This window comes from Lygodium microphyllum, chromosome 19 (assembly GCF_053477565.2).
Source record: "Lygodium microphyllum isolate KBCC chromosome 19, Lygodium_microphyllum_v1.1.10, whole genome shotgun sequence".
In the NCBI taxonomy this organism is placed as follows: Eukaryota; Viridiplantae; Streptophyta; class Polypodiopsida; order Schizaeales; family Lygodiaceae; genus Lygodium; species Lygodium microphyllum.
Window position 1 is genome coordinate 40,305,622 of NC_141153.1, and position 13,732 is coordinate 40,319,353.

General features: G+C 41.1%; 1 protein-coding gene across 1 annotated transcript in view; it reads left to right on the plus strand.

The window, feature by feature from the left end:
* Positions 1-3,163: 3,163 nt before the first annotated feature.
* The window catches only part of LOC148019779 (protein LIKE COV 1-like), a 65,337-nt gene continuing 54,768 nt past the window's right edge, over positions 3,164-13,732 (plus strand). The window contains exon 1 of the mRNA XM_087699943.1: positions 3,164-3,585. Coding sequence (XP_087556069.1) covers positions 3,412-3,585 — 174 coding nt within the window. The 5' untranslated portion in view covers positions 3,164-3,411. The remainder of the gene's footprint in view (positions 3,586-13,732) is intronic.

The following is a 13,732-nucleotide window of genomic DNA, read 5'->3' on the forward strand; positions in this document are numbered from 1 at the left end:
TCACAATGAGTTGATGCAATTGAAGAAGAAATTGTATGAATTGGAAGAGCAAGGCTTTATCTGACCAAGCAAGTCTCCATTTGGTGCACTAGTGTTGTTTGTCAAGAAGAAGGATGGGGTGTGTACACTATAGGGCCCTTAACACAAGATCACTATTAAGAACAAATATCCTATGCCCTTAGTGGAGGACTTATTAGATGGACTCCATGGAGAAAAATACTTTAGCTGCATAAATCTTAGGTCATGCTACTACCAAATCCGTACAGCCAAAGAAGATATCCCAAAAACAGCTTTTTGTACTAGATACATAAGCTTTGAGTGGCTAGTCCTAGGCTTTGGATTGAGGGCACCTTTTGTGGCTTAATGGATGGAGTATTCTAGCTAGAGATAGATATGTTCATCATTATCTACATAGATGATCTCTTAATCTATAACAAAACTTTAGAGGAACATAAGAAGCATTTAAGATTAGTCTTTGAGAAGCTGAGGCAACACAATTTGTATGCAAAACCCGAAAAATGTGAGTTCGTAGTGAAGGAATTAGAATTCCTAGGGTTCATGTAGGAGAAAAAGGCATCAAAATAGACCCCAAGAAAGTAAAGGTAGTTTGAGAATTTCTAGGATTCATTGTATTTTTGTAGAAGATGTGTAAAATATTATAGCATGGTCATAGTCCCACTATCTCACCTAAGCAAAGGAGAAGGGAATTTCACATGGGAAAGTGAGCAATAAGTTGCCTTTGATTTGATGAAAGAGTGTATGAGTTAGACCCCTATATTCAAAGTGCTAGACTTCACCAAGCCCTTCGAAATCTCCACAAACACATTGGATTATGGCATTGGGGGAGTGTTGATGCATTGTCTTAGAATGTGGAAGCACTATGTACAATACAAGCACAAAGTCATGTTCATGGACAATATCTCACTCAAATACTTTCAGTCCCAGCCCAAGTTTGCCAAACAAGCAAGATGGCTAGATTTCCTGGTAGAATTCGGCATGGAAATCAAACACAAGCCATGATCTACAAAGAGATCACAGATGCACTAAGTCATAAGGCCGATTTGAAAGCAGTGAGTATAGCCAATAGCAACTTCCTAGAGTTAATGAAGGAGGCTCTAGAACATGACTAGGAAATGCACAAAATAATAGAAGAAGTGTGAGTTGAGAAGATGCCACATGGCATGTATACATTGAAAGAGGGAATCCTATTTGTAAGCAAGAGATTGTACATTCCCAATAATGTGGAGTTAAAGAAAATCATACTACGTGAAATGCATGACGAGAAGCTAGGGGGATACAAGGGCTAAAGCAAGGCACTCAAAACTCTAAGGAAGCAGTTATTTTGGTCAAACATGAAGGAGGAGGTCATAGACTATGTCAAGACTCATCCCACTTGCCAACTAGTGAAAGCTCCACATACCAAGCTGACTGGCTTACTTCAACCACATTGGCTGTGCCAAACCACCCATGGGACGTCAGTAGCATGGGTTTTATTGCAGAACTCCCAAAATCCCATAGCTATACCATCATCTTTATAGTGGTGGACTATTTTTCCAAGCAAGCATGCATCATTCCTGCTAAGCTGCAATTGAATGCTAAGGAGGTAGCCCGCCTCTTCTTTATGCATGTTTTCAAGTTACATGGGCTACCATTGTATGAGATCGAGATGGTTGCTTCATGAGTGACATGTGGAAAGAACTCTTTAAGACTTTGGAGACACACTCTGATTCTTGTCATCCTTCCACCTTGAGATAGATGGCATTGAAGATTATCTCAGAAGCTATGCCCAAGTGGACCAAAAGGATTGGGCATTGTACCTTGATGTGCTCGAGTTCCACTACAACAGCTCAATCCATTTAGCAACAAGTTACACCCCCTTTGAGTTAGCCATAGGGAAGAAGTTATCACATCCTTGGCCTTAGCCTTAGGAGTGGCCAAAGCAGAAGATTAGGATACAAAAGACTTCTTGAACAAATGGAAAGAGAGAAATGCAACAGCCAAGCAGAGTTTGGAAAAGAGAAAAATCACCATGATTGAACAAGCCAAAAAGAAACGCAAGGCAATACTATTGACCACATGCGACATTGTTCTTGTAAGCTCCAAGCATATGTCCTTGCCAAAGAATATGAGTCCCAAGTTCAACCATCGGTACTATGGATCCTACCGTATCACCCAAGTTCTAAATGAGGTCACATGGACCTGCTAGAAAGCATTTATGTCCACAATGCATTCCATGCATGCCTTCTATGCAGGTTTTACCTTGACACCCAATGGGGGTGGCACGTTCCACTGAAATTCCAACAGCCCCTTCGAAGTAGAAGCAATCCTTTGGCACTAGGAGCACAAGGGTTACCTTGAGTATCTCACCAAGTGGAAAGGGCGCCCTCTCAAAGAAGCCACTTGGATTTTGGAAGCGGAGGCTTGCGAATGCGGTAAAGAGGCCTTCATGACCTAGCTCAAGGAGAATACTAATAATACTTTCAATGTACCTTGAGTCATATCTTAGATTACCATAGGACTTGCAAAGCCTACACTCCTCAAATGTAACTAAGTCGAGGGTGGACTAGTATGAAGAAGAATAAGAATTGAATCTAGATGGGCAAACCCTAGCCAGTTTGATAGGAAAAGCTGTGTTAAGACCCCCAAGTTGTAGTGTGGCAAACATTGACAAGCTTGATAGAAGAGTCACACATTGACCATCTTGCTAAAATGAGTTGTTTTAAGACCTTGGAATCAATCAATAATAAGCACTACCCTTAGATTGCTGAGGACAATGTGCCTTGCTGAGTGAGTGATTGAGTGTAGGTGCATTAACCCCCCTCCTCCCCCTCCCCCACGCCCAAAATCACAATCCATAAATCCTCATCGGTGCAAGCATGAAAAGCTTGATGTTTGATTCAGTCAATTGTGCGATTACGGGGATGCATCTGTGCAACTACTGATCCAAATTTTTAATTAAATTACGATGACTTTGTAGAGATCTCAACACCTTCATAAGGGTGTCACACGACGGGTCCTCTACCCTCATAAGCTACTCATGCAATTGTCATCTTTCGATTCTATAGTGGGCTTATCTTCTTCAACATAAAGCAACTTGCTTTCCCGTTGAGCAATCTAAGCTGACTGCATTTATCTGACAGTTGTACTCTTATGATTAGACGTCAACTTTAGAGACACAATGCGGAGGTCTCATATAAGCAATTGTTTTATGAGTACATCAGGTCCTTTAGAGACGTTAACTTCTTAACACACCTCCCTCTCTCTCTCTCTCTCTCTGTGTTCCTGTGGCACTTGCTGAAAGAGTGAGCAAAATCGAAATTCCTTTGCTGTTACTCCAATATTCGATCCCTGAGGCTGTTTCCTCTTCCATATCCCCTCGCCCAAACAAAGGTACAACAGTAAAAAAAAACAATGGGAGAGGACAACAAACCAGCTGCTTCATCCTCGACTGGCCCTCCCATGGCGTCCAGGTTGGGTGCAGCAGATCGGCAGGTCCTCATGCCGGCCTCTCATGCAGACAATGATGATGATGCCGAGGACCCCCTCAAACCCAGTCCATCTGCCAACGGAGCTTTTCATCACGAGGCGAGTTTCATAAGCCGGGTCCTGCTTTTGTGCTGTTTTGGTGTCGAATGGCTTTTGGCTTGTTCAATTGAATGGCTTGTCGGAGAGATCCGCAAAGCCAGTAGCTTGATTGCGCTTTACGATGGAAACATTAAGACAACAAGTTCATCAGGCCCATCTGATTTTGCTGCAGACACCTCCTGCCGTAGGCCTACAAGCTTCAATACATTAATTACTCCGCATGATTACTAGAATGGAAGTTAGCACACAGATCTTTGCGAGTTTTTTGGAGATTTATTCAGCAAAGATAGTAATCATATCATCGGACTTAACTGGAGTATGTTACTACTGTTTGAAGAGTAATTTCTATGGTGAAGCCGCTGGAGTGTACATATTTTTATGGAAATTCGTTTATATTGGCAGTGTGACGACTTCAGAGCTCGTTTTTGTCTAGGGGAAACATCAGTACTTGGGGATTTATCCAATTTGGGAAAGTATAAGTCCCAAAGTGGGTTTCTAACATGTTTCTACAGCTGGTTAGAATAGATCTGCATGAGATGTTAGTAACATTCAAAAAACTATAAGCAAATGACGTCCTTAGCTCTCAAGATAAGCTGAGCATGGAGCTTTCGAATGAGAAAACTGTTCAAGCAGTCAATTTGAATTTCTGAAATTTTTGTCCTATGGGTGCTTAGGGAAAATCATCCTTAGTCTGATTATACTCAAGTGCTTCTATTATGCTAGATCTTCTAGAGATTGGACATCTGTACTATACTTCAATAGAGCATGCCTTGAATGATATGATTAATGGGAGCTAGGTTGCCTGAAGTGATGCAAGTGAGCATGAAGAGTCGAGGATCTATATGCTTGGGAACATTGTCGCTCTAATAGGATAGAATTGGAGCACCTTATTTGTAGTAGTTGCCCTTGTCGAATAAAGAAGAAAAAGGGACTAGCTGCAGGCAATCAAGTGTTCCGTTGAGTATTCTTGTCTCACAATAGAATGGTGAGATGGTGAACATCACCTTAAATTGTCTAGAGTCATACCTTGGTGTCCACACATTATTGAATTTGTCATTTAGGGGGCATCTGAGCCTCTTATATTTGTGGAGTTGATTGGTCTCTTGCTTCAAGGGGAGCAGACTTGAAAGAATATGGCCCTACATTTAGGTGATTTAGCCATTCTTTCTAGGTACAAAGGCAAAGGGAAAGGAAAGCAAAATGTGAGTCAGCCCAAAGTTGATGTTGGATGGCCTTCAAACAAGGGTAGTAATGATGTAAACAAGTCAAAGAAGAAGGATAAGTGCTAGTGTTACAAAAAACCAGGCCATTACATGACGAATGCGAAAAAAAAGCTTGCAAAAGAGAAGTAAAAGGACTTTGGTATGGTTGTTCAAGAGACATCAGCCACTCGCATGATTGATGGTGATGTTTTAGCCAACCTCATGGAGGAGGACTATACTTTTCTTACATGCAGTTATGGCTCTTCTATGGATGGGTCAACCTTTAATGCATCAAAGACAAAATATTCGGTATTTTGACAATGTGGTGCATCATATCATATCACTTCTAGGAAGTGTTTGTTTTCTTCTATGCATTCAACCCCTTTTGACAAGAAGGTATCTTGTGCCAACAACACTTTTCATGCAGTTTGTGGTATTGGTGAGGTGCTGATTATAGATAGCAGATGGTATAAATTTTTGACTTTTAAATGTTTTACATGTGCTAGGGGTTATAAAGAACTTGTTTTCAGTGTTTGCTTTCAACATAAATGGATCTTTGAGGATGACAAATGCATTTTGCATGATAGAGAGTGTGATTATACATTGGGGCTTTTTGGAACTTTACACAGGTCTCTTTCTTGGATGAATATGTGAAGAGATTAGACAATGCATTTTCAGTTGCTACACTTACTCTTGCAATGCAAAATGTGGAGTTATGGTATGCTAGATATGGGCACAAGAGCTTTAGCAATCTCATGACTCTTTAGAGGTGTTAGATGATTGATGACTTGTCTACTTTGGATGCTCCATCTCCCCATCTCCCCATGCCAATGAGAGTTGCATTCTTGGCGAAATGAATTGGTTTGCCTTTAAAAAGGATGGTGCGGTGTATGCTGTTTGAAAACTATAGCTTATACACTTTGATGTAAGTGATCCCATGCGGACCTATGCTGTTGGGGGGACATCTTTATGTATTGATGACTACTCTAGGTACACTTGGGTGTGTGGCTTGAAGGCCAAATTTGATGTGTTTTTGTATTTCAAACATTTGGTTGCCAGATTGGATGTGTTTATTCATTTTAAACATTTGAACGCTAAATTGGAAATTGGATTTGTTTTGAAAGTGTATAATCTTTGTATAGATAGAGGGGGGAATATATGTCTAAAGCCTTTGAGGCTTATTCGTTGGACAATAGCATTGCATATTAGTTTATAGTGAGGACGACTCCTTAAAGAAAGGAGTAGTGGAATGCAAGAACCGCAATTTTATGGAAATGAGTGGATGCATGTTGAAGAGCAAAGGGCTATCACACAGATTTTGTGTTGAAGGCCTTATGTGTGCAAATCATGTTTTAAATCATGCTCCTATGAAAGCATTGAAGACAATTACACCGTATGAGGTATGGTATGCCAGAAGCCTAGTGTGGATTCCTTTTGTGTTTTCAATTGTATTGCATACGCATATGTATCCAAAGAGCTTTGTGGAAAGCTTGATGACAAGGCACTAAAAAGCACTTTTGTTGGGTATAACATGGAAAGCAAAGGGTATTGCTGTATTATCCTTCCACATGCAAGATTCTTCATGAGTATAGATCTTATATGCTTTGAAAATTCAGTACACATGCATGCTGAATTTGAAATGCCAGCCATGTCAAACTCTTTGGATGTTTTTGAGGGTCTTCTTTTGGATGATGTTGGTTTGAAAGCTGATTATCATGCAGAAATTCAGCAATTAGAGCATATCGAACGTGCCCTACTTGCCCCAAATCAGCTTCTAGCCGATCTAGTTTCTCCTAGGCAATGGATGAGATAATTGTGCAAGAACGGGTTGCTGTACATAATCCAAAACAGTCCCTAGATGGCCGTTATAAACTCTTAAAGAGAGTTGTATTGATGCTTCTTTGCCTCAATGTGCATGTTCAGGTGCTAGAAATGCAAGGGAGGCATATTTTGTTGATGTGGGCTATCTTACTAATGATGAGGAAGCATATACTTTTATTAGTATTTTTTTAGACGAGTAGCCTACATGTTTGGAGGGTGTACGATAGGATGTGTATTGCTGCAAGCCATGAGTGATGGGATAAGCTCTATGGAGCAAAATAATGCAAAAGGATATGCTTAGAAAAAGGTCATTGACCATGAGGAGACATTTGATTCTGCATCCAGGATGACCACCAATAAATGTATGATTGCTATGGCTGCACATTTTAGCTGGGATGTACATCGATTGGACATAAAGACAACATTTTTGAATGACGATTTGGATGAGGAAGTGTATGTTTCACACCCTCTAGGCTTTGTTGTACAAGGCCAAGAGCACAATATATGCAAGTTGAATAAAGTCTTGTATGGCTTATGATTGCTGGGTGGTACTCAGTGCAACAATGTTTTGCAACTTGGAATACCAAGAAATAGCCCCACCAACAACTGTCAAGACATACCCGCTGGTGGACCTATGAGTGTCCAAGTCACCTGCCATGTCTGCATCACAATAACCCTATAAACTAAGTGCATCCTGCCCATAGCAAATACTTTTTCTTTGTGTACCCTTAAGGTATCGAAGAATACACTTGATAGCCTCCCAATGTGCTTTGCCAGGATTTGACATAAACCTGCTAACAACTCCCACTGCATGAGCAATGTCTAGACGAGTAGCAACCATAGCATATATAAGAGAGCCACAAGCTGATGCATAAGGAATTCCCTTCATATCATTTGCTTCCACGTCATCTTTCGGGTTGTTGGCAAATAAGCTTGAGATAAGGAGGTAAGGGTACCCCAAAAGGCTTAGCTTCAGCCATGTTAAACCTGTCCAGCACCTTTCCAATGTACTTTTCTTGAGATAAAAACAGCAATTTCTGCATTTTATCTCTACGAATCCTCATGCCCAAAATATGCTCTGCATTCCCCAAATCTTTCATGGAGAAAGCTGATTTCAGCTGATTTTTGAGAGCATCCAAGCTAGTCTTTCTTTTCCCAGCTAGTAACATATCATCCACATACGAAACAAGTATTATGGGGCTGCCATCTGTATCCTTTTTCATGTACAAGCAATGATCTACATGGCTGTGTGTAAACTCATGAGATAGCATAAAAGTATCAAACTTTTTGTACCATTGCCGTGGTGCTTGCTTCAACCCATACAGGCTGCGTTTTAGCTTACACAATCTATTCTTTTCAAGGAATTACAAAGCCCTCGGGCTGTTTCATGTAGATTTCCTCATCAATGTCACCATGCAAGAAAGCTGTTTTTACATCCATTTGATACAGCTCTAAATCCAAAACAACAATAAGAGCAAAAAGCACACGTAAAGTGGTCATCTTCACAACAGGTGAGAAGGCCTCTTGGAAGTCAATTCCTTCCTTTTGTGCATAACCTTTGGCAACAAGCCTTGCCTTGTACTTGGGTTTCCCATCAACTGTCTTGACTTTGTACACCCATTTGTTTGGAAGTGGCTTCCTTCCCTTTGGTAATGACACAAGATCCCAAGTATCATTTGCATATAGAGATTTAATCTCTTCTTGCATAGCTAGCTCCCACTTACTGCTGAACTCACATGACTTGGCCTCTTTGTATGTAAGAGGCTCACCCTCATCTGTAAGCATCACATAATGCAAAGAGGGGTTAAACCTATGTAGTTGCCTTCTTACGCATGTAGACCTGCATACCCAATGATCAACATTGTCAGGAATTGGGTCTACATCAGGAGGTATATTATTTTCAGCATTCATTTGCTGCTGTAGACCATTTTCAGCATGCTGTTCATGCTGTACAGCACCTTCATTTTCATTTTCAGCACCTGCATTTTCATAATCAGCAAGCCTATTTTGCTGTCCATGACCTCCTTGTGCTTCTATTTGCTGTCCATCATCATCTGGCTCAAAAGTAACCGGCTGATCATCAGTTTCAGCCTGTGGTATAGCACCTTGAGGCTCATTTTTTGAAGTTATGGGTGGCTGTAAACTTTGAAATTTCACCTTTTTCAGATCTTCATTAGAGGCTAAAGAGCCTTTCAACAATTTTGCCTCATTAAACACAACATTACGGCTGCGAATAATTTTCTTGGACTGAGGTATCCACACTCTCTAGCCAAATTCACCCTCATCACCATAGCCCATGAAAATGCCTTTGGTGGATTTTGGGTCAAGTTTGTTCCTCAGCTCATCCCTAACATATACAAAAGCATCACAGCCAAATATATGTAGATGGTCATATGAGGCTGATTTGCCAGACCAAACCTCCTCAGGGATGGCACTATTTAAGGACCTATTTGGAGAGCGGTTGCAAATGTGAACCGCGGTTTTGAGTGCCTCTCCCCAAAATGCATGAGGGAGATTGGCAGTGGACAGCATGCACCACACTCTTTCACATAAAGTCCTGTTATATCTTTCAGCCACCCCATTTGAAGGACTGTAAGGGGCTGTAAGCTCCCTCTTAATACCATGTAAGTCACAAAATGACTTAAATTCAGTTGATGTGAACTCACCCCCATTATCAGTTCTTAAGCATTTCAGCTTTCTATCTATTTGAGTGGTCACAAATACACGAAAAGTTTTAAAAACAGCAAACACTTCACTTTTCTTTTTCAGCAAGTACACCCAAATTGTTGGAACAATCATCAATAAAGGAGACAAAATATGCAGCACCACCCAATGATTTCACGGGCATACTACATACATCAGAATGCACTAAGTCCAAGACATTGGACTTACGAGAGACACCAGAGTAAAATGAATTTTTTATTTGCTTTCCAAACTGACACTCATTACAAAAATCAAGTTTAGAGCCTTTTCCGTCAACCCTCTTCAAAGAGGTAAGAATATCAAGTCCTTTTTGGCTCATATGGCCTAATCTCTTATGCCATAACTCCAAGTGGCCGCAAATTTCAGCAACTGCAAGAAACTTGCCATTCAAGGCTTTACAATGCAAACAATACAATGTGCTCTTCTTGGTTTCTTTTGCAATCAGCATGGAACCCTTTTTTACTTTCCACAAACCACCACCAAACAGTGTGGTGTAGCCATGCAAGTCAAGTTGACCAATAGATAGTAAACTCTTTTTAATGCCAGGCACATATCTGACATCTTTTAACACAAGTTCTTGACCATTGTCTAAAGACAAGTGTACGGTGCCAATCCCATCAATGTTGCAAGGATGGTTATTTCCAAGGTACACCTTTCCATAACTGCCTCCATTAAACATAGCAAAACACTCCAAGCAAGGAGTTACATGGAAAGAGGCACCAGAGTTTACAATCCAAGTCTGAGTGACACCATCATCAACTGACAAGAGTGCATCAATCACATCAGCCTTGGTAATCTGCATATCCTGCATGTGATATACAAGGGCATCATAATCAACTGTACATAATACATCAGCCTTTGTATTTGAAAGCTTCTCTATGACCACACTGGAGGCCATATTGGCCTTTTCTTTGCCTTTGGATGTCTCCAATGCATCTGTCTTTTCTTTCTTCTTATTTTTATGTCTTGCATTCTTCTTTCTCTCTTGTTCCTTCTTGTAGTACCTGCAGTCAGGTTTCTTGTGGCCCTTTTGACCACAATGATAGCAAGTGATGTCACTCTTATCCTTTCCTTTACTCTTGCTCCTGTTTCTCTACCCTGCATATGCATTTTTCTTTTCAGCTCTGCCTCTTATATTATAAGCTGAGTTGCTGCCTTCTCCACTAGACATACATCTAATTTCTTCATTCAAGATAGAACCCCTCACCCCATCATATGAGATATTGGGGTTATTGCTGAGTGAAACCACCAAGGTTTCCCACGAGTCTGGCAGTGTCATGATCAAAAAGATCGCCCTCAACTTATCATCAAAGTCCAAGTTTGCATCTTTGAGCTGATTGAGAATCCTTGTAAATGCACTGAAGTGCTCAGCTGCAGGCTTTGACTCATCCAGTCGCATATTCACCAACTTGCGCATTGAATGCACCTGATTAACAGGTGTGGTGATCTCATAAGTAGTTTTCAGCTTCTCCCATATTGCATAACCTGTGTCTAAACCCTTAATGTCTGTCAGAATGTCATCAGTGACACCCATCTTTATGTAAGCCACAGCCTTTTTATTCACTTTGGCCCAATCTGCATCAGACATTAGTGCGGGTTTATCTTCCTGCAAAGCATCCTCACAATCCTTTAGGAACAAAATGCCCTGCATACGGTCTTTCCAAAGGTTAAATCCATAACCATCAAACCGTTTAATCTCCATCAAACTCTTGATGTCTGAACTGGAAGAAGTTGCAGCCATTTTATCACGAACACAAGAGTAAATGCACTAATTTGTGGAAGCACAAGCTGAACCAATACCTTGCTGTCTTTCCTCAACCAGAAATGAATCTCTGCTGTTTATACATTAACCAACCACTGCACGGGCAAAAAATGCAGAAATTTACCAAATTCTGCACAAATCCCCAAAATTTCAAGTCCAAAATTGCATGAATGTCAGTCAATTTGACCCAGCTGAGTAAAGCTTTACCAATACATGAAAAGCCCCAAATTTCTGGGGTCCAATGTCAGAAATTTTACCCAAGAAAGGCAAAATTTCGACAAAATTTGCAAAATCCCCAATTTAATTGACGTCACCGCACGCGATGTCTACAATTTTCGACTCAAAAGTCACTGACAGGCATGAATGATGCCAAATCTAGGAAAAGCACCAAATTCTGTGGCCCAATTTGCACAGATTTTGAAATTGTGCCTCTGGTGTGTGAACACCCGCCAAGGCTAATGAGGGGATTAGAGGAAATTTGATTTGTTATAAAAAAAAAAAATGACGGAACTAATCGGGAGGGGGGGGGGGCGCCGTTGACCCCTGTCGCATCGCATCTGCCTGCCGAAACTGCCCACCGAGTCACGTATGACTGACGCGTCACGTACTGCCCGCCGAGATGCCGCTTGTTGTTGGACTTGGGGAAGGGGTCTGTTGACCCGCTGTCGACTTGCCGCACGTTATGCCGTGTATGCTTGGTGTATACTGATCATGCTTACTCGGCAGTGTGGTTGCCCAACTCCATTCTCGTCACGAACTCCAGCCGAGCTGGACATGAACTCTAGCCGACTGCACGCCTGTCGCGAGCACCTGCACGACCTGATGATCTTGTACCGTAAGCTCTGATACTAGTTGTTGGACTGACAGGGCATAGCTCAGCTGGTTTGAGTTTGAACAAGAGCGTATGAGTATGACGGCTGGAGAGAGAGTGAGCAGAGTGAAAGTACGAGAAGATAAAAGTAATAAAATGTATTTATACTTAGGGCACGTAAAGGGTGCGTTCACATGTACAATGTGCGTGTACTATATACATGGAGGTTACCGGGCCTTTATATTCCAACAAATTGAACCCACCCTCTGTTTTAAGAAGGAAGGGGGGGATTCCATAATGATCATTCTTGATGTGATGATATGCTACTCATTGGACCGAATGAGGGAAAAATTGTAGATTTCCAGGCTGAATTGAGATCTACCTTTGATATGTTAGATATATTGTTACTTTACTATTTTTTGAGGATTCAATTCACCCAAAGTTTGCGTGGTATTATCATGTCTCAATTGTAGTACGTTCAGACGTTGCTAGTAACGGATAACATACAAGATTGTAAACCTATGAGCACACCTATGGAAGCATGGTATAAACTTTCAATGTATGGTAACAGTGATCTATCAGATGTTTCTATTTATAACTAGGCTGTTGATTACCCATAGAAACAGGGAATGGCCGTTCCGGCCTAACGCATTCCAAACCCTCCAAGGAGGTGAAACGGCCAAGGAACGTTCCCTGCCGTTCCCTGCAGTTCCCCCTGCCCTTCCCTGTTTGGAACAGCCGTTCCAGGCCTGTTTATTGAAAATTGACGTTTTTTCTTGTTTTTTAAAAAAAAGCTTGGGTCATAGTCCTTCTACCACATATTCACCCATCTCCATTGTTTAATGTGCACACACTAATCTCTCTCTCTCTCTCTCTCTCTCTCTCTCTCTCTCTCGGGTTGAAGATTCAAAGTGTCAAGACAACCCACAATCTAATTAGGAGTCCATGCAAAGTTCAAATTTGATGCATTATCAACTCTTGCAAATCAGAATCAAATTTCAGCCGATCCTCAATTCCAAGGTATTCATCCATTTATATTGTCTAATTTCAAGGGAAATTGGGATAATTGGGGCAATTCAAGGCAATTTGGAGCTATGGGGGTAATCGAGTCAATGTTGGGACATTTGGGTCAATTTCATGCATTGACGGGTATTGGGGCAATTAGAGGGACATTCTTTGGGGCAGTTTGGGTCATGCAGGGCATATTTGGGGCACTTAAGACATGTGTCGTTCCCCCCGTTCCCGTTCCTCGACCTTGGACGTTCCCCTCGTTCCAGGGGGTCCCGTTCCCGTTCCCGTTCCCCGTTCCAGGTAACTATGTGATTACCTCATCTATTTGTACAACACTTGTCTTGATAACAGTATGTAGTATTACAGGTGAGTAGATATATACATAGTCTAAGGACTACATTGGTTTCTGTTGGGTACGAAACTCACGTGCGTGACCAACAGGCTATGGAGAGTAAAGCTCCATGGTGTAGAGAGAGAGAGAGCGAGAGAGAGAGAACTCTTACAACAAGCTAAATAGATTGATACAATAGTTTGTGATGATAGTCCAAGTGATAGGGCTTGAATATATAGGCTAAGATATCCATAGCAGCTAACACGTTTCTTTGAATTTGAAACTTAGGAAACGTTTCTTAAAGTACGAAACGTTTCTAAAAGTAAAAAACGTGGGCATTTTTATTATATTATATTTTATTTAGTGAGTTGGAACCCAAAACATGGTTTTTTTGACAAAAACTATGGGGTAATGTTAAACATGATGATGATGATGTGTAATGATTGGTGAGGGCTCAAGATTTTGGACGAGAGATTGATTTTTTTGTGATTTTGTTTAGTTATTGG